This window comes from Acomys minous, assembly GCF_964271855.1.
Source record: "Acomys minous genome assembly, chromosome: 11".
NCBI lineage: Eukaryota > Metazoa > Chordata > Mammalia > Rodentia > Muridae > Acomys > Acomys minous.
In genome coordinates this window covers 56084402-56106199 of record NC_140492.1, presented here as the reverse complement: position 1 = coordinate 56106199, position 21798 = coordinate 56084402, and the positions used below count along the sequence as shown (strand labels likewise).

The following is a 21798-nucleotide window of genomic DNA, read 5'->3' as shown; positions in this document are numbered from 1 at the left end:
CTCCCCCACCCTTTCACCCCTGTGCTGAGGGCAGAGGCCCATCTCACTGTGCTGCCGATGGCTCTGGTCATGGCCCTCTGCCCGTCTCCTGTTCTCCACTCTCTCCGCGGGCGTCCATTCCTCTGCTGTTAGGGTGCATGGTTCAACAGTTTGTGCCGAGCACACAGGCATTGCCGGAGTCCTGGAGAGGCAGGTGCTGGCCTGGGTGTGTTTTCTCTCTCATGCACTCAGGCCTCTACTTACTTCCCTCCAGGTACCATCATAGTGACCCCCCCCCCACCCTGGGAAACTGGGACAGCGGTGTGAGCAGAGGAAAGAGAGGCTCTGGCTGAGAGCTGGAAAAACGCTTTCTTCCTGGCTCAGGGTTTCCCAAAATAGAAGGAATCAGATGGCTCCATACCTCCATTCCCTCACTCCTAGAGCGCCCTTCTAGACACCATGCAGGCAGCAAGCAACCAGAGGCAGGATGCAGACCAGCGTCTGTGTCCCTTTCTCTATCAAGCTGTCAGGCCATAGTCACCATCTCTGCCTTTTGGGGGACACATTTCCTTACTCCTTGAAGATAATAGGCACTCTGTTCGTGTCATGTGACAAGGCTCGTGTGGAGCCTCTCGTGCCTTCGTGACCCAGCTACACAGGGCCTGGCACATAGTAGGTATTCGGTCATAATCAATGGCGTGCCAGGCACACAAGTGGCAGCTAGCAATTTGCTCTAGATGGCTGGTTCTGAATCTCTCTGACGCTGTGATCCTTTAGTACAGTTCCTCATGTTGTGGTGGCCCCCACCACATAAAATTATTTTGTTGTTACTTCATAATTGTAATTTTGCTACTGTTGCGAATGGTAACGTGACTATCTGATATGTGACCCCGCCCCCCAACAAAGAGCCGTGACCCACAGGTTGAGAACCACCGCTCTAGAGTCTAACCAGTCTCCGTGGAAGTGTTTCCTAAGAGGCTCGCCCTGGGCTAGCCTGCATTCTCGGTGCTTCGAGGCATTCTCTCAAAGGCAAGACATGTTTAGTCTTATTTACCAGTGATGGATTTGAGAGCCACGCCCAGAGCTGGCACCTTTCCAAGCGCAGGGCTTTCCACATCGCTGTGCAACCTGCAGGAAAATTGGATGGCCTCGTGCTATGCTCTGCTGGAAATTTTCTGGGATCGTTTTGCCATCGGATCAGATACGTCTTAGAAGTGGAAATTCTTCTCTGCAAGAAACGTTGGGTTTTAAGCACAGGAAGCCAAACTGTATTAGGGTGGCAATAGTATTTATCTAATGCTAATTGAGACGTGGAAAGCAAGCTCTTGAACAACCCCATCTCTAATAATAACCTCTAATAACAATACTAGTGAGACTTGCCACTTAAACAGCACTTACTGTGCAGCAAGTGTCCATTAGATGAAGTAACGGATTTAACATTTGCAACAGTTCTGAGGCTAGACTTCACTTTCTCCATTTGACAAACAGATGCCAGGCGTGGTGGCGCACGCCTTTAATCCCAGCACTCTGGAGGCAGAGGCAGGCGGATCGCTGTGAGTTCCAGGCCAGCCTGGTCTACAGAGTGAGTCTAGGACAGCCAAGGCTAACACAGAGAAACCCTGTCTTGAAAACCCAAAAAGAAGGAGGAGGAGGAGGAGGAGGAGGAGAAGAGGAAGAAGAAGAAGAAGAAGAAAAAGACAGAAATGCAAGGTTAAGGCAGAGTAGGGGCCAAGCATGCAGGAAGCCTTGGGTTCTGTCCCTAGAACAAATAACTAAAGCAATAAAAAGCTTCCCACCTGGTAGGAAGCCTGGAGGTCATCAGAGGCGCCTGATGCTTAGCCACCCAAGACTTCCACCTGTCTCCCAGCACCACCCTCCCTAGCATGAGGCCAAACGGTGCTAAACAGCTGCAGGTGGCTCCAGGTGCCTAGCAGGGCATCGTGCATCCTGTCTATGGACCAGATGGCAGGAAGTGGTCCCTACATGCCCATCAGTGATGTCCTCATCTTCCTCCTTGGTCACCTGTCTGGAAGACTGGGTCCCAGGCCCACAACCATATCAAAGCTATACTGGAAAGGAAATAGAGACAAAGGACCATGTCTGTGGCCAGTGCTCAGTGCCTGGTTCAGTATAAACGCTGACTGGCTTAAGTGAAGAACAGATGTTTTTAAAAGCTGGGCTTGGAACAGGGGAGATGGCTCAGTTGTTAAGAACACTGACTGCTTTCCCAGAGGATCCCAGTTCAATTCCCAGCATTCATAAAGAGGCTCACAAATATCTATAACTCCAGTGCCAGGGGATCTGATGGCCTTGATCTCTTCTGACACCAGACATGCACATGGGACACAGACCTACATGTAAGCAAATGCTCATACAGAAAGGTAAACCTTTAAAACAGGGACGTAGGGAGGGGTGGCTGGTGAACGTGGACTGTAACCAGGTCTTAGGAAGGAGCAAGATCTGGGGGTGGTGGGGGTGGGGCTGCTGACATCACCATGAGCTTTTACTCTCTGTGTCTCCTGTCACTTGAGTGTCTTCAGATTGTCCTCACGCCCAATTCAGGCAGAAGGTGACCACACTTTCAGGGCCACGTTCTAGGTTCCTGACTTGGCCCAGTTACCAAATTGCTATAGGAGCATTCCTTATTGGTCTGATCTGATCAGTTGACTGCGTTGATGTGCGAGGCTGTGGCTTAGGGTGGGGATCACGTGATCCATACAAGGCGGGGGGGGGGGCAGGGGGGTGTCTCTGCCTTTAGCCAAGGGGTTATTTCCAGAGATAAGTAGTTCGCCTCCCCAAAACCTGAAAGTATCTGCAACTCAGATCCAAAGGTCTGACCCTAGGGCATTCAGTGGCATGGCCATTGTATAGCACCCTAGTTGGCTGCAGTTTGCGAAGCTGAAGCTCTTGTTTGTCACTCTGCCTTGGCTATCAGCACCCCATGTTCCAGCCCTTTCCTAGCTGTCTTGCTCCTCAGATCCTGCTTTGCACCCCTCTCAGGCTCTACAGGACCCCCTAAAACCAGGGAAGAAGGGAGAAGCAAGGCATGTTTACAGGCTTGTGCAGGAGCTCCCGTGAGCCCCGGGATTGGGACCACAGGCTTTTCTTACAGCCTCCTGCTGTGTGTCTGGGTGGCCTCCCTCTCTGTCTTCTCCTGAAGGCCAGGCCCTATCCGCTTCCCTAACCCCATCATGCCCTGCTTCTGAATTGCAGACAGACTGTGCTGGGGCCCAGGTGGACAGAGTGACATCGATCTCTAGCAGTTATTCATTCAGGAGAGACTTGAAGAATAAACTCACATAAAAATCATAATGAGAATGGAACTTCTGCTAGAGAATGTGGGGATGTGTCATATCTATAGAATCTGCTATAGAATTAGAGTCTGGGGACTCAGGCAGTGAAGAGCTTAGGATGGTTTTCTAGCCGCGTCCCCCTCTCCCCCGCACTGGGTCTGGCCACATAGAGTGCCAGGCCAGGGAGCTGAGGGTGGTGGTCAGACCTGGGCCTGAGCAACGACGCAAAGGAGGGGAGAAGGGTTGGCAAGGGTGATGATGTCACTTATGTTCCTTACTGTGCCAAAATACCGAACAAAGGCAACTCAAAGAAAAGATTCCCCCTGCCCCACAGTATAAGTGCTACAGTGTGTTATGGGGTGACTCAAGCTTGGGAAGGCTGGCTCCCGTGTGCTGGCAGTGAAGACACCGAGAGGCAAGGCTGGTCTTCAGCCTTTAAGCCCCACCCCCCTACATCAGTCACCTAGGCCCTGCCCATAACTCCCCCACCTCCTCCACCCAGAAGAGTGTCAGCAGCTGGGGACTGTTTCAATATGTGAGTGAAGGGTGAGGAGATGGAAGATTTCACATCGAAACCCTAACAGTGAGGAAGGAGGACCAGCCTAGTCACGCTGCCTTAGATAGTCTTAAACAGGCTGCCAGGTGAAAAAACGCATGTGGGCTGTGGTCTGGGGCCCAATTAGTCACGGTTCCCCCTCAGAAAACAGATGACACCATCAAACTGGGAAAGGTGATGGTACCTTAGCAAATCAACTGTTTGTAGTTAGGCGGGAGGAGGCTTAGGGAGCCAGAGGTGATCACTGTGCAGCACCCTGTGACCCGTAACAAGGCGGTGGTGCCATCTTGGTTCTAATGGAAGGATACAGCTGAGTTTCAGAAACCCAGAGAAAGAGGAACAGGGTGGGTGACCTGACTCAGGTTGCAGAAGTGGGTGAGAGGGAGAGGTGGGATGCTGCAGGCACCACCCAGGGCCTTCCTGGCATCTTGGCCAGACCCCCCACAGAGACCCTGGAAGGAGTTCCTGAGGTGCCTGCTATAGACAAGGAGATGTGGTAGGGAGGAGGAGGAGAGAGTAGACGTAGGGGTGGCAGCCAAAGGTACCATAACAGTGTCAGAGGGCAAAAGAGGTTCCACTCCCTAAGAGTGAGACTCTGCCCCTTGATGACCAGCCCCCCCCCCTGCAGCCCGTTGGAAGGGCTGGGAACTGGCATCGGGGGAGGGGCACAGCAGGCACCAATGATGGGACAGCACGGAGCTGCACATAATAGACAGCCTATCTGGTCCATCGCTGAGGAGAATGCCATGCGACTGCCAGAGGGAAAGGTAGAGAGCATCTCCCTCGAAGGGCCTCTTCTGGGAGCTGAGAAGATGCATCCCTGTGTGCCTGAGGGGGGAGGGGCTCTGAGAGCCAATGTTTCCTGTGGTACGGAATGGACCGTGCTAGCAGAGACCTCCTGGGTCTGTCAATGTGCTGTTTCCCTCCAGCCTTGCCACAGCATAGCCGTGACATATTCTGTACATCTGTGTCTGCAAATAGGCAAGAGGGACACCAGCCTACCTGAGCTGGGAGCAGAAGGAGTCCCAGGACTTCCTCTCTTATGACTCCCACTTGTCCTGACAGAGTTACTCTGGGATCCCTCACTTGAGAGTCCAGCTTTGCTCTGGGCAAGTGTTCTGACCCACTGCCTTCCCAGTCAGCCTAATTCAACCTTTCATTCCACAGAAGCAACGGCCATTCTTTTTCATGGCTTTATAGTACTCCACGGCAGACACACCACAGCTCCTGTTTCTAGTTTGGATTTGGTTTTGGTTTTGGTTTTGGTTTGTTATTGCTCAGAATGCCATAGAGAGTTATCTTGTACACCGTTCACTTTGTGCTCATACAGATGCCTCTGTGGTCTCTTTTTGCTTCTCTACGTTGTGAAGGAACGGACTTGACTTCTCAATTTACAGTCTGTTGCAGTTGGATGCTTACGTACAATTCAATAACAGTAAATTACTAGGGAAATGAATTGAAAAGCAACATGCAAAATACAAGCCTAAACGTCTTTGTCTTTGCTGTTTGTTTATGGTGCTGAGGTTGGAGCCTTGCACGTTAATGCAGTAACTCTACCACTGAGCCACACACTTCCAGACACAGACTCTACCACTGAGCCACACTTACAGACACAGACTCTACCACTGAGCCACACTTACAGACACAGACTCTACCACTGAGCCACACTTACAGACACAGACTCTGCCACTGAGCCACACTTACAGACACAGACTCTACCACTGAGCCACACTTACAGACACAGACTCTACCACTGAGCCACACTTACAGACACAGACTCTGCCACTGAGCCACACACTTCTAGACACAGACTCAACCACTGAGCCACATTTCAAGACACAGATGTTTGATTATTAGAGTCAATGTCTATAAAAATCACTCAGACTACCATCTGGGATTTTAAACACTGGCTTCAAATGTCAGCATTTGTCTTACCACAGAGCTGTTGCTGTGTGGGACTCAATGCTGGTCCATGGGTCTCACTTTGAGGACCACAAGCCTAGACCTCTGTTTTTGGTTAGAAGGGTAAATGTGGAGAAGCTTTTACCAGAGTTAAATGGGTTCCCCTCTAGAGGAATTGTGATATTTGACACACACCAGTGAAACAGGACAGTGCTCCTTTTCCTCACGGTCTCATCACACAAGAGAGCTGCCTGACTTGGGGCTCTGCTGACTGGAGGAGAAGTGCCGGGCCAGGCTGAGTGTTAACCTGCATTGCCTTGAGAGTGTGAGAGATTTGGATTTTAAGCCCTATTTGGACTTATGTCCTTCACCCACTTTTTTAGTGGATGAAGTGGTAGAGTCTGTGCCTGGAAGTGTGTGGCTCAGTGGGAGAGTCTATGTCTGGAAGTGTGTGGCTCAGTGGGAGAGTCTGTGTCTGGAAGTGTGTGGCTCAGTGGGAGAGTCATTACACGTTGTTGGTCTTTTTTTTTTTTCTTGATTTCTAGCAGTTCTTTCCATACTTAGGAATATTAGCTCCTGTTATTAAAGCCATAGTGTTTTCTACGTTTGCCATTTGCCTTGTGCGTGTTTGTGGATATGCACGAACACTCACATTCACCTATGGATGCCCGCAGAGCCTAGAGGTTGACCTTGGCGTCGTTTCTAAGGGGCTGTCCACCTTGTCTTTTTAGACAGAATGTTTTATTTGCCTAGGACTTTCCAAATAGATTATGTTCACTAACCAGTGAGTCCCAGGAAGCTGCCTGTGTCTCCTCCCCAGTGAGAGGAATATAAGCTCTCAACTTTTTTTATGTGGGTCTTAGGATCCACCTCAGGTCTACAAGCCCCCTCTTAAAAGAGAAGGTCTTACTATGTAGCCCAGGCTGGCCACTATGTAGCCCAGGTTAGCCACTATGTAGCCCAGGCTGGCCACAAACCTTCACTCCTTCTGCCTTAACCCCTGCAGATGTGCACCATCATGGCTAACTTTGATCACCTGCCTTTTGATGTTATTTTTAGTAGCAAGGGGTTTACAGTTTCACCCACATTAAATTTGTTGTCACTTTCTTTCATGATGACCATATTTTGTTGTAGCTTTTCACCCCAAGCGCTGAAAGACTCTGTTCAAATTTTCTTCTAGTATTTTCAGGACTTTGCCCTTAACATCCAAATCCTGAATCCAATTTGAAATTTTCCTGGCACAAAATGTGAGGTCCAAATTGAACTTGCGCCTGGGCTTTTCTTTCTACACATGACGGCTCATTGCTCTGGTTCCATTTATTAAATGGATCCCACCTTTATCATTAAAGCTAATTTTAAAGCATTTGGAATCATAGTAGAAAAGGCTCCATAATTTGTCAGTTTTGTCCAGAATACCATTACAAGGGAAATTAGCTTTCAAAATATGATCTATAACTTTGCATTACGAGAGCAGAGTAACATAAATACAATATAAATTTACTTTTAAAAAACCCTGGGGGGCCTTCGACAACCCTGAGGAAATAGAGAGAAGTGGGCATTGATGGAAGGAGCTCTGGGTGAGATTGAGTTTTTCACTACAGGTCTTCCCCCTGGCCTGCCTCCAGGAGCTGGGACCGCGGAGGGGCCCACCATGGTTGTCCCAGGACCCCTGGCTTTCTCACTGTTGCTGCCCAGCCTGACCCTGCTGGTGTCCCACCTCTCCAGCTCCCACGACATCTCCAGTGAGTCCAGCAGTGAACAGCAGCTGTGCACCAGGAGGGAGCACCCCATTGTGGCCTTTGAAGGTGAGAGTGCCCCCACCCCACCCCCACTGTCCTGAAAGACTCGAGTCAGACCTCAGGAGGGTCTTCCAGGCTGTCTGAAGCCCTGCTTGTAGGTCCCGAGCCCCTTCATCAGGTAGCTGTGTTAAGACTAGGCAGCGGTGGGCTGCAGAGCTCCGCTTTCTCCAGATAAAATAGATGACTTCACTGAGGCCCTTCACCCACGCCTGGCCCAGGGCAGTTATTGTCTTTCTTTGGGATCTTTGGATGGACGATGAAGTTATGGATGCCCCCCTCCACCGTGGGAGTGACTCAGATTTGGTTGGTGGTCTCAGCTCTGGAGGGTCTCAGAGCACAGGCTCCTTTTCTTGGCTTCTCTGAGAGTGGGATGGAGATGACTCACTCCTGAGGAACAGCCTACAAGATCTCTGGAAGGCAAGGATGCCTGTCTTTGGAATCCTGGGAACCCCCAGCAGAAGGGGCCCCGGGTGAGTCATAACTCCTGCTTGTCAAGGGAGAGCGTGGGAGTGTCCTCTTCAAGGGTTTCCCAATCTCGGCTGTGCACATCACTGGATCTGTTCCAGGGGGTCCGTAAGTTCTCCACAATTTCTAAAATTAGGACAGCCATTGGATGATAACCAAAAAAAGTAAAATAAATAAATAAATAAATAAATAAATAAATAAATAAATAAATAAGTAAGTAAAGCACCCCCCCCCTCCCAGAGAGGCCTGGTTGCTCTCCCATGACCTGTTAACCCTTCAGAGTGTCCCTGGTCCACGTTTTCATACTATGCGAACCACCTGCTTGGCAGATCACACTGCACATTTGCAGACAAAATATCAGGGCCCACTGTCATGGTTCTGTTTTCTGACAAGGTTTCTCTTTGTATCCCTGGCTGTCCTGAAACTCACTCTGTAGACCAGGCTGGCCTTGAACCTACAGAGGTCTGCCTGCCTCTGCCTGGGAATAAAGGTGTGCACCACCACTGCCCGGTTGGTCCTGGTTCTTAATTCTGACCAACAGTGGCTTAGTCCCTCCTTGTAGTGAGCCTGTTGGGGAGGGTGGGCAGGAAGAGCCAGGCCTGGTAGCTGAAGAGACTCTCAGGGCCAGGCCACAAGGTCGGTCTCCCATTGAAACTGCCCTTAAAGAGCCGTCAGACGCTCAGCCTTGCAAGGCCTGTCCTGCTGTGTGGAGGAAGTGGTATTGAGACCCGAGTGGAAAACCCATCCTTAAGTCTGAGGGTGGCGTGAGGTAGGATGGGGCTCGTGATGAGAGATGGAGGCTGGGGGCATTCCGGATGTACAGGTTCCCGCCTGTGAGTTGGCTCCCTTCTCTGGGAGGAAAACTTGCAGCTGTCTTCTCCATGCTGGCTTGTTTGAGCTGGGATCCTGGCTTTGAAGGCTTAAGTGGATTATAGTAAATTAGCAATGTCTTCAGTGTACAAACCGTGCGCACACGCTCAGACTTCTGATGGCTCCTGGTGGCTCTGAAGGGAAGAGCCAAATAAAGGTGCCTGCACGGAAGGAGCAGGGTTCCGAGAGCGGTTGTCATGCAGGAGTTGCCTGTGACAGCTCTTAATACAACATGGGCTTTGCCCTGGTTCTAGGGGTCCAGCTGACTCTACGGGATCCTGCGCCACTGCCCACCTTCCCTACACACACACACACACACACACACACACACACACACACACACCCGTCAGGCTGTTCTGTATGGGACACTGGGCTGAAAGGGGGATAGGGAATGTAAAGTTGGCTTCTGAGTTCTTGGGTTTCCAAAGGGCATTTAAATTTTTTTTATTATAATTTATTCAGACTGTATCCCAATTGTTATCTCCTCACTTGTATCTTCCCGTTCCCACCCTCCCTTCCTCTTCCGCCCTATTACCCCCCTCCCCTAGACCTCTGACAGAAGGGGACCTCCTCCCTCTCCCCCACCATAAGACCACAGCCTATCAGGTCTCATCAGGACCCACCGGGCCTCCCCACCAAAGGGAGTGAATGCACTTGACTGCCCACCCCACTCTCTTACAGATGAGGAACTCTGCCATTAATCCCCATCCTGACAGCTTTGGATTGTCACAGCCATTCGCAAGGGTATTGGGTGTGAGTATGTGTGCGTGCGTGTGTGCTCACGTGTGTGTGTGTGTGTGTGTGTGTGTGTGTGTGTGTGTGTGTACATGCTTGCGTGCACTTGCATGTATGTTTTCCTGGAGGCTGGGGCCAAGGACTCATACATGGCAGCTTCACCATATTTTAACAGCCCTGCTTGGTTCCAAACACAGAACAGTTGCTATGGGGCCTCAGAGGCAAGCACATATTTCCTTTGGGCACTCGGTGATTTCCTATTATTCTTCAAAGGTCAGTACCTCCTGTTCCACCAGCCCAGCCGAGCCCATCTCAGCTCTGCTTCCCGGGTCTCCTCTCGTCTGCAGCATGGGAAGCACACAGTAAGTCCCATGGGAAGCACACAGTAGGTCCCACGGGCAAGGAGCTGTTCTGGGGAAGTCGTCCTAATCCAGCTCAGCATCAACCACTTCCAAGACCCCCCTGGACCTTGTGCCGCTCACATCGGACCTTGCCGCTGTGAGCTGCCTTCTCTCCCCAGACACCTGACAGATCCATGAATAAGCCCCAAGCATCCACAGCCATGAGCCATCAGCCGGTCTCAGAAACAGACTGGCAGCATTTCGTTTTTATAAGGTTCAATTTCCTCCTGTGGGTTCCTTTTAAGGAGGCCCACCTGGGTTTCTCTTTGGCCTGTGCATTATTCTGTTTGCCACAGCACGCCCTTTCTACATGGCGGGGAGAAGCCAGCCTGGAGTTAACACTGGCAGTGGTTAATCCACAAAGTGGGTAATTGAATTGACTATAATTAAAATCACAGGCGCGTCACGGAGAATGTCATTTTTCTCTTAAAGTTGCCGTCCAAAGCCTCCGCTGCACACGGAGCTCAGGACGTGCCTGGTGTTTTAAAGACAGCCTTCCCTCTGGTCCCCTTTGCCTGCTTAATAAGAGGAGGCTGGCTCTCTTCCCAAGGCCTCCCCGGGATCACGGCACCGCGCCCAGCCATGTCCCCCTCGACTTGACTGTGTGAGTTCCTTCATGGCTTGGGGAGAGGAACACCAAATGAAAGAAGCCCCCACCCACCTCCACATCCTCACTGTCATCCCAGACTCGGTTTCCTCCTCTCCTCTCCCCACTGAGAACGGACCTGAATGAAGACTGAGCTAGGAGCTAAGTCCTCAGACAGTATCTGCAGCAGACGAGTCATACCAATCCCTTCCTATTTTGCTGCCTTCACCTGAAATGCCCCAGGGCCATAGGGCAGTGGGGTGTTAAAGCACAGCCTGTTCAATTCTGTTAGGGACACATGGTCTCAGGAAGCCCACACACCCCATGCAGAGTGACCATAAAACACAATGGAGGCTGGAGAGAATTTGGAAACAGTCTAATCATGGAGGTCTTCCTGGAGGAGGTGGGCCCTCCATTTAATCTCTACCAGGATTTCCTGTGGCTCTGAGTCAGCCTCTCTGCCTTACATTGCACAGAGATGGCAGTGAGGCCGTGTGTGTGTGTGTGTGTGTGTGTGTGTGTGTGTGTGTGTGTGTAAGACTTAGCCAGCCCCTAGCCACCAGCAGGGGCCTAAGGAGTTCGCTGCTTCCTGTTGCCGCAGAATTTCTTCCTCGCTTATTTATTTATTATCGCGAATATCACAGTTTTCTGAAAAACATCCAACTTGCAAAACCTCCCTTTCTCCTGGGAGTGATTAAGTGTTTGCCTGTCATGCAGAAACGAAGGACGGCTTTTACTCTGTAGTGGAGGAATCATGAGCAATGATTTATATAGCCTTTGGATCACACACACACACACACACACACACACACACACACACACACACATATCTGGACCTTGTGTGGCAGTTGCTCACAGTGGGTAGAAAGTACAGAGTTCCCCCATCAGCATGACAATCCTCCACCTTACTAACTCCCCACCCCCTGGTGCCAGCCCCCCTCCCCCAGCAGGGACAAGCAAGAAAAGTTCAGGTACTAAGGATCAACCTGGGGGAAGTGAGTCGCCAGCAGAGGGACTGGGGCAAAGCCAGCAACCTTCCACCCACCATTAGACTGTGAGGTCTGTTCTTTGCTCACCCAGGTTCCCCCATAACAGGCTTTGACTAGGAAGAACTTTCTCAAAGCCAGGCGTAGACACAGAGCCCCCCCACACACACACACACCTCTGGCCCTCCAATCTCCATGGTATCTTATTAGAAAGCCTGCTGGTCCTCCTAGGAGAAGGAGCTGAGGGTTATTCAGTCACTTACTAAAACACTGCTGTACAGGTGGGGCCTGGAGTTCTGGCAGCAAGAGCTTACCTGGAGCCGGGGCAAACCACCAGGCTGACCACGCACTATAGTGGATGATGATGCTGGGCAGAGAAAGCAGAAAGGGCGTCTTCTATCCTACTGGGTGGGGCCGAGGAAGCCTTGGGAGAGGTGGGGGTGGCAGAACTGTACTATTAAGGGGCTAGCGGATTAAAAAGGTTTGTGGGTTCTATGGAACAGATTGCAGAACGCTTTAGATTAGAGTGCCAGCGTTGAACAGTTTAAGCACATTTCAACTGGTCGTTAAATAAACAAGTAATGAACGCCAGGTAGATAGCTGGGGAGGCCAATGGGGCCAGATCCGAAAGGTCCCAGGAGCTAAGACATGGTTGGGGGGTTGCTGGAAAGCAAATAAACGTGACTGGTGTAGCTACATGCGCATTCTAGAAATATCACTCTAGTTGCCTTGTTAAGTGAACCAGAGGGGCAGGTATGGGAGGCAGGCCAGTTAGGAGGCTATTGGCACCACTCTAGGGAGAGAGAGAGAGAGAGAGAGAGAGAGAGAGAGAGAGAGAGAGAGAGAGAGAGAGAGAGAGAGAGAGAGAGAGGTCTGGGGAGGAAAAAGCCAGTGGAGCCTGGAGACTGGAGGGATAGCAAACAGGACGTGTATTGAGGTGGTTGCTTAGGGTCTGGGGCGGGGGGCGGGGATCAAGCTTGATTACAGGTGTTCCTTTGTTCAGGGCAGACTCCTTCCCCCAGAGACAGAGTTCCTAAGGCTAGCGGCTCACAGAAGTGGGCAGGTGGAACCTGGGTCTCGGGGACCTTCAACCCTATACCCCTCTGCAACTGCGCCAAGCGAGCTTCTCTGCTTTGACGTCGGTGACGCTGGAAAACATGGTCCAACAGCAACAGAAGGGGTCTGCCTTTCTCTCTCTCTCTTTGCACCAGATCTGAAGCCCTGGGTCTCCAACTTCACCTACCCTGAAGTCCGCGATTTCTCCCAGCTTGCTCTTGATCCCCCCAGGAACCAGCTCATCGTGGGAGCTAGGTAACGGGGTACAGGAGAGTGGGGGGCAGGGAGCAGGGAGAATGGCGGCACTTGGAATTCCGTAGAATATATACTGTTGCTCTAAGTGTACTGTGGGCACTTTGGTCTTTGGAGTCCCTGACCTTCGCGCCAGGCCCTGTCTGTTTGACTGTCCACCATGTAGGGAAGTTGGGGGCGTGTGGGGGAAGGGGATCACCCTACAGCACACAAATCTCAGCTAAAGTCCATCTGCAAACGTTGTTAGGGTGGGAAGAGCAAGGGCGCCTTGTCCCAACCAACCAAGAACATCTGCCCTCACTGCCCTGTTGCCAGGACAGGCCTAGATAGAGGTGCCCAGGAGCCCCCTGCTGGCTAGCTGGCTGCCTGCACCTAGGGTGAGGGCGTAGGCCATATATGCTTCTTTTATAAAGGGCCTCAATTTTCGGTAGCCGGCCCACCTTTGCCCCCATTGTACAGATCTGGATTCAGAAGCGAAACCTTTCTAAGGAGTCCTCATCTTAGAGGCTTCCGGGTGAGAGTGGGAGGAGCTAACTATCGCGAATCAATCATTGTGAGCTTTGGAAGCAATGAGCTTAGAGATGAGGCTAGCAGGGAGGGGCTACCGGGGCCAGCATCCCTGTGTCCCCTCCCCCCAACCCCCTCTCTCCCGGGCCCCCGCAGCTCCTGGGAACTTGCTGAAAGGTAATACTTGAGCCCCTTGGGTAGGAAACTCTAGGAATAGGCCCAATCTTACTTCAACAAGGCCTCCTTGTTGAAAAACGGTCTGACCCAACGCCACACAGCAAGAAGACACATGTTTGGGACTAGAACTCAGGCTCGTCGTGATGCCAGGCCAGTGAGTCTGCTTTAGGGGACTGCTGAACGAATGAGGTTCTGGCTCAGCTTGTGCAGCTGAGAAAGAGACTTCCAGGCGACGCTGTAGCTGGCCATGCCTGCCCTTTAGTTCTCCCCCCCCCCTTTTTTTTCCTTTTTGTTTGCTGTGTGAAAAGGAGATGAGTCACCCCCAAAGCTCCGATCTGTAGTCAGCCGAGCTGGGTTTTTTTTCTGGGTGAACTTGGACTCTCAATCTCCTCCTCTACAGGCATCCTCCCACTGACGCTGGGGCAGAAAGCGTGTAAAATTTTTTTGAATGAAGCAATTATTGTGTAGTAGCATTGAGTGTGGTACAGTGTGACATGCCAGCTACAACAACAACAACAACAACAACTCAGTGAGAGCAAAGGCCATCCCTCACACTAGCAGGTCTCTCCAGGTGCTTCTGGCATTCTCTGAGAGGCCATCTATTCAGTTGCAGGGAGACCAAAGCATGGGGTTTCTTTCCCAGTAAAGTGAATTCTTGTTTTGCTTTCTATTTTGAGGCGGGCCCCCACTCATGCACAGCTGTGATAAGTAATTCCCACAGGAGAGTGAGGAGCCTCCTAGAGATCGCCCATTTCCCGCTCCCAGGTCCTGCCCGTGGCGGCAGCATGTGTAACTATAGTGCGGACGTATAATCTAGAAGCTGATACCCATACTTTTCGTTTCTCCCGGCCTAAGGTTTTGCCAGCCAGCACCTTGAGTTGAGTGTGTTGAGTCACATCTGTAATGCTGGCATGAGGGGCTGCTGAGGCAGAAGGATCGCTTTGCGTTCAAGATAAGCTCAAGCTGCATAGTGAGGCCTCGACGAAAAAGCAAGGCAAACAAAGAGGCCCAGTAAGACGGCTCAGGGAGTAAAGGAGCTTGCTCTCGAACCCGATCGTCTGAGTTCAATCCCCAGGAGATACCTGCATGCCATGGCACACATAGGCTCACGTATGCATACATGCCCGCTCACATCCATGTGCAAACCACAATAAATTAAAATGTAATAAATACTAAAAAGACAAGCAAACCCAGAAACGAACACCTTTTATACCCAGAGTAGCTGTCCAAAAACTGTGCTCTGAACCCCAAGAAAAGGCGTGAGTGCCACATGCGTGATTTTGTGTGGCATCTGTGTAATAAGTTATATTACATATAGATACACACTAGATAGTCCAGTATACACAGTAAGCCATGCACATAGAAGATGGTCCAGGCTTCACTGTCAGCCCTAGGGCCATATGCTGTGGCTGTGCCCACATTGTAGATGATGAAACAGCGATGGAGAGGCTGCCACCTGCCTTTGGTCCCACTGCCCCACCAGCTCCACTTTGGGTCTCCCATGCAAAAGGTGGTGTTTTCCTTCTGCAGCTTCTCCTGGACCACTGAGCCTAGCTCTGCCTTCAGATGGAGAGGGAAGCACTCCATCTTGGTGTGGTCCTTTCTGTTCCTAGAACCAGTGTCCTGAGTCCTAGACTGTTTTTGATCCCTACTTTTTTTTTCCCCCTGAGCACTTTTCTTTCTCCTCTGATTTTTTTTTCTTTCCCTCTCTCCCTGACACCCCCGGAACCTCTGGAATTCAGGCTGGGAAATGTTTTTATCCATTTATAGCCTTCTTTATCCCCCATGGGGTCAGGAGCAGGGCGGGGACACAGAGATTTCCTGCTCTCATCTCTCGGCTCTCCAAAGAGCAGCCTGAGATGTTCTGATGAATGATTTTTGATGGGATAAAAATGAATTGAGTGATGTGATGTTTCCCTTAATTTGTTAAAGCTGTGAGCAGATGCCTATGGTACCTGAGCACACAGCTGGGGCAGAGCCACAAGCTGGCGCCCATCTGTCCCTGGGCAAGGAGTATGGAGGCCTGGAAGCTCTGCCAAGGACCTGGAGACGGGCTTACAGCCAAGGTCATGGGCAAGGCCACCCCGCCCTAGGCCAGCAGAGACGCTACGCTCAGCTCCTCCTGGGCCAGCAGCCAAATCATGGAGAGGAATCTCCCAGCCTGAAGTGTCCTGTTCCCAGCCCTGGCTTCCTTCAGCAGGGCCCCCCTCCTTCCCTTTCTGGCCCAGTCTCTCCTTATTTCTTCTCAGCACAGCTGAGGTGGCCAGAACTTCCTAGATTAATTATTCCTGAAAAGTCCAAGAACCCGAGAAGAGATGGCCAAAAGCAGATAGAAGAAGAAAAGAGGATTCTTTGGGAAAAATCAAGCTACATCTGTTTGCCATTAATAAAGCCATTTAATGTGTCTCCACGGGACCATGAGGAAGCCAGGCCTGGACCAGCTCTCCATTTCACAGACATAGGCAGTGAGGCTGACCAGGACCTAGGAAACCATGGATCTGGGAACCCTACCTTTCTCAGCACCGGGTCTGTGTTGCTGCCAGACCCTAACCCAGGGGAGCTACCACCCTCCTGACCCCCAAGTGCTAAGTCTTGTGCAGAGTTCAAGCACAGTAGGATGAATGGTGATGCTGAATTCTCAGTGAGTGCCTGATGGTGTCGTCGTCGTCATCATCATCATCATCATCATCATCACCACCACCACCACCACAATTAAGGCTTGTGAGCCACTGGCTGCTACATGAAAGTGGTACAGAGGCTGGCAGTGCAGGGCTGGCTGGTCTGGAGAGACAGTAGTGCAGGCAGAGGCAGTGAAAAGGGCAAGTACAGAGTCACTGGCTAGAGAGAGATGAAGCTGCACACAGGGCCGATGTGGGAGGTCTGCATCCCAGCAGGAGGCCATGCATTTTTTCAGTTGAACAGAAACAAGCTCCACAGTTAGGAAAAGGTGAGGTCACAAACAAAACAAAGCTGTTTAGTTTGCAGGTGTTAACTGAATTTATCTTGATTCTGGGATCTGGTGGACTTGGCCAAAGGGCGGGTAGGCGGTGGGCAGGGGGGGGGGTTGACTTTATAGACAGAGCAGGGAAGAGGAAAATAGTGGAAACAGCACAAAGCAGACCAGTCATTTCAAATTACCCTCCCTGTGAAGTGGACGCAGGGAGACAGAAAGTAAAAGGATAACCGCAGTGGCTTCACGTGACTTTCACTGTGTAAGGCTCGAGAAAGGGAGCACTTCCCTATCATGGCAGCTGAGATGAGCCTGGCTGGGGATGGTGGCCGTTCTGCTTCTAAGTTCTCTGAAGGTCAGTTTTGCTTTAACGATGAGCATTTGACATGAGCATGAGTGACTTCATTTTGAATTTTTCAGTCTTGTCCGTTGGGGCCCATTATGAGAACTTAGTCCAAAACAATGGCATCCCATTCATTCTGTTTTAACAGTGGGTTCAGGCGGTTCCTTCCTGGGCCTGCTGGGTCAGCCAGGAGCAAATACAGTGTGGCGTCTGCAGGTTCATCCCAAGTCTTTGACTTTACCAGCTCTGTGACTTGGGCCATTACACATCCTGCCTCCTGTAAAATGGAATCTCTTATAGCTACCGCCGGGCTGGGTAAAAGGATCAGTGAGCTAACAGAGGTGAAGCTCTTTCTTGGCTCACCCTAAGTCCTGCAGAGGACACACATTCCTGGCACCCCACGAGGCCTGGGCTGGTTGCCTTCCAGGGTCCTGCTTACAGAGTCGGACTGACGCGTGATCTCTGTTCTGTTTTCACAGGAACTACCTCTTCAGGCTCAGCCTTGCCAATGTTTCCCTCCTTCAGGTACGCTGCTTTTTCTTCCCTTCTTGTAGTTTTCTGTATTTGGGGAGCTGGGAGTTGGGCAGCACAAGAAGCTGGCTACCCAATCATAGCCTAGGGTCAACCGTGGGAACCCCCTGTTTTTTCCCCAGTCGTGCTACTAAAACCCTGCCATCAAAGTCACGCCTGGGAAGACAGGTGGAAGTGGGGTGCAGACCACTTTCACCATGAAGGTGCACACAGGTCTCTTGATTGTGTTGAGACGCTGACAAGGAAAGGAAGGAGGGGCACCAGGCCGAGAGACTGAGGACTTTGCCAAGATGTAGAACTTGCAGAGCTACAAATGGGACTCCACAGGGCAGATGGGGCCAGTGAGCCCCTCTAAGCAGGAAGCCAAACCTCACAGGAGAATCCCAGCATTCGGGCCTCAAGGGAAATGGTGTCTCTGGCTCTTTTCTTTGCTTGGCCTGAGAGATCCTGGTCTATCTCAGCATTTTCATTGAGCTGTGATTGATTTATTATCTGCTGCCAAGAAGGCTCCCCAAGCATAATTCCCTAAGTGCTCCAAGAGGCTTTTTAATGGGACTCCTTGATCCAGAACAGTTATCCCAGATTGAGGAACAGATGCCAAACTGTCTCTGCTGAGGCTGAACATTATGGAGAAAGGATGGCCATTCTTCTTCAATGAGGAGAAGGCATCCATCCCCCTGTCCAGGAGCTGTCTTAGCCATCCAGGATTCCTTGGGCACTTATTGAGTACCAGCGTGGATCCGGGAGCTGGTGGGTATTAGGGAAGCCAAATCTCTGACTCTGGGGAAAGGCGATGATGGATGCAAACAATCTAGTTAGAACTCAGGCGGTAATCAAGCGCTGGGCTCTTTAGCATGGGATTTTGCAGCGGCAAGCAGTTAGGGAAGCCGAGGCCTCCTTGAGAAGCTAGTTTGACCTTCTAGTCTCCTTGCATGCCACCCGGTCCACACCCTCAGTGGCCATTGTACCTCTTGGCTGGACACCGGAGGAAATATCTAAGGGCATAAGGGCTGTTGGAAAGGACGGATCAGAGGGAGCAGGGAAGTTGGAAGGGAATGCCATGAAATCATTAATTCACACCTCTCGTAAGCCAACTTGCTCACCCAACACTGATAAACATATAATGCTTGTCCTCTAAAGGCCAGGGTTAGGCTTATGTATACTACAGGTTGAAGGTGAAACATCTCCCATGGGCTCGTGGGTTTTAATACTTGATGCCAATTGGTGACATTGGAGGGTTATGGAACCTCTAAGACAGCGGTTCTCAACCTTCCTAATGCTGGGACCCTTTAATACAGTTCCTCATGAGGTGGTGACCCCCAACCAGAAAATTATTTCCGTTGCTACTTTGTAGCTGTAATTTTGCTGCTGTTACAAATCATAGTGTAAATACCCGACATACAGGATATCTGATACGCAACCCCTGTGAAAGGGCCAGTTGACCCTAAAGGGGTCGAGACCCACAGATTGAGAACCAATGTTTTAGTCCGTGGAGCCTACCTGATTAGATGTAGGTCACTTGAAAAATAAAGCCCACGCCTTGATTCTGGTCCCATCTCTGTTTCCTGACCCATGAAGATGTGAGGAGCCTCAGACATAGCTCCAGCCTCCAAGTACGCTGCATGCTTTCCCCACCATTATGGACTGTACACGCACCTTCCGGTAATGGATCAGGAGCCACATAAATCATTCTTCCTTTAAGTGGCTTCTGTCAGGCAGATGATCACATATGATCACAGTGACAAGAAAAGTCACTGCAGCGTGGTGCTTGGCATCTATGTTCTAAAGGGGAGGCCCATTTCTTTGCCTTGATGAAGGCAAACATAAGAGATGGTACAGGATTCCTTTTCCTGTACGGGAACCACGTGGCATGTCCCTGCAGCCCAGGCTTAAGCAAGGCATGTGAAATTCTCAGAGTCAGCAGTCCTTGCCCACAAGCAGCCAGCCCAGAGACTAACTTCTAATTGGCATCCATAGGAGACCAAGCCAGACAGGTCAGGAGATGAGCGGAGCCAGCCTAGAGGCTCAAAACAAGCGGGAGGCAGTTGATCCAGGGCGCCTGCCCTGAGCACCAGGCAGATGCTTTGTATTTGGTTGCCCGTGGTCTGCAAATGAGGGTCACCTGGCACTAGAGAGTGGCTAAAGGCAGGAAGAGCGAGACGCAAAGAAAGAAGGGTGGAGCTGTGAGCCGTGTGCAAGGGAGCATGGGAGGGGTGGCCTGGAGGGCCCAGCAAGGTCTGCGAAGCCATTGAGAGGTGTTGCCTGAAAGCAAAGGGGAAAATGGAGGAATGAAATAACACACAGCACTGGGGATGGAGGGTGGGGGGTGAGCAGAAACAAAGGGGAGGAGGTAAGAGGTGAGGCCCTGGGAGAGGGAGGGGGTCTTCCTTCATTGCTGAGCTGGGGTTGGGGTGGCTGTCCACATCCATTAATGAATTTTGAGCAGAGAAGTGACATCAATAGACTTGCCATTTACCTCACCTGACCCAGAGCGGGGACTGGAGTCATGGAGGATGCAGTTAGTTGACAGTTGTGATTCTCCAGCTGAGGGATGGAGAGACAGGCTTGAAGTGGGCAATGGGAGAAGGATGAAGGACAGGGAAGGCATCTCAAGGCAGCAGGGTCACACAGAGCCATGGCCCCATCTGAGAACCGTCAAGCAAGCTGACTTTTATATAAAGGTGACCCTTAGAGGAAGTAGTCTTGCTTGGGCCACAGCGGTGTGACATCTAGATTTCTGACATACACAGCTGGGTACCATAAATTAGGATGGAAATGAGGCTGCCTCTAGCCCACTGGCTGTGCCACCAGGACTGCTAGAGGAGCTTTGACCGACTCTGGTGCCTCAGACACTCTTATTTGATTGTTCCAGGGGTACAGTCTGGACACTGGGGTTTTCAAAAGCTCCCAAGTGATTGCAGTAGGCAGCTAAATTTAGAGACCACTGCTGCAGGATATCAAGAGAAAGCCTTATCTGGGATGCTGCCCTGCTGGCTTGGCCTCCCCTGGCCTCTTCACTAGCTGGTCTGTAAGACAAACGTCATGCACCTTTTTTGGATGTTCAAACTACCCAGTGACTAGGGCTTGGGGTTTGGTTCACTCAGTTCCATGTTGATGTGGTCTTAGGACAGACAGATAGCTGTCACACCCCTAGACTTCATGCTTGGAATCGGAAAGGGGGTCAGCTTAATTGGGGTTCTCTAAAGTTCCCTCAAACCAACTCCAAGAGCACCCAGAACCCACTTTCCCCAGCATGTCTCCTAGGGGTTTAGCCTTAACATTCAGGCTGGCTTCTCCTGACAGAGCCGAGGAGGGAGGTTTAGACATTTTATTGCCATTGTTAACTATTCTGGGCACCGTCTGGCCACAGATGAGAGCAGCCAGTGCCTCTCAGTGAAGCTGGGCCTCTGGTCAGCTGCCTCGCCTGAGTAGAAAACCTTGGCTTTGGTCTAAAAGTAGTCATGTGACCTTGCACACCCTTTTGGGGGAACCTCAATCCCTGGCCTGAGTGCTGACTATGACAAGCATTTCAGCAGCACCCAGAGGCTGAAAATGAACTGTATATACAACTGCACTGACAGGGGAGGGGACGCTAAGCTGTCCACGGGGCCCCAGAGTGTGATTTAAGTCCATGTAGACCTCAGCGTTTTATTGATACTTTAAATAATTGACATCTGTTTAAAAAGACATCTAAATGCAAACAGTTTGTGCAAAATAGTGTCCATTAAAGGGACTTCTAAGAACCTAAGCCCTATTAAACAGTTAATGTGAACGACTGTTCTTTAAGGAGAATTAAAATCGCCAACTCCTTCCCAAGTGCTACAAGGGGGAGCGCGCGTGCACGTGTGTGTGTGTGTGTGTGTGTGTGTGTGTGTGTGTGTGTAAGGGTAGTTGGTGCAGGATCTGAGGGATGGGGGAGGGAGAGAAATCAAGTCGATTCAGCTGCTATTGTTAGCAGCATAACCTCGGTCTGCACAGTTTTAGGACCTAATTGCTACAGTGTTATGACCTTGAGGTGCCAGAAGGTTTGTAAGCACAGAAATGATTATGTTGGCGTACATAGACACCAAAACATGTCATGGGACTTTTGGGGGGCCTCGGCAAAACATTGGGGGGGGAATCCCAGGTTATATTCTTCACACTGATGTCCAACAGCTTGGAGGTGTTTGTAGTTTAGACTCTGCTCAATGGTAGGCTCAGTGTTCAGATGGTGCTTATGCTAAGTGGCCATCTGTGGTACTGACGCTAAGTGGTCGTTTGTGACAGCCTCTGATGTGTCGAGGGGAACTGCCATGTGCACACAGAGACGGTTCCATTCATATCCTGATGGGCTTGCCTGCTCTCTCCCATAGCACAGAAACCACACAGCTATGCTGTTACCCACGATCATCACCCTGGGATCTCTGGGGG

General features: G+C 50.9%; 1 protein-coding gene across 5 annotated transcripts in view; it reads left to right on the top strand.

Moving 5' to 3' along the window:
• SEMA5B (semaphorin 5B) overlaps positions 1-21798 on the top strand; it is a 125276-nt gene that overhangs the window by 76475 nt on the left and 27003 nt on the right. For 4 of the 5 annotated variants that reach the window (XM_084800616.1, XM_084800615.1, XM_084800614.1 and 1 more), the window contains 3 exons: positions 7332-7535; positions 12784-12883; positions 17337-17382. In XM_084800616.1, coding sequence (XP_084656742.1) covers positions 7382-7535; positions 12784-12883; positions 17337-17382 — 300 coding nt within the window. In that variant the 5' untranslated portion in view covers positions 7332-7381. The remainder of the gene's footprint in view (positions 1-7331; positions 7536-12783; positions 12884-17336; positions 17383-21798) is intronic. The other variant, XM_084800618.1, reaches the window with a different exon arrangement.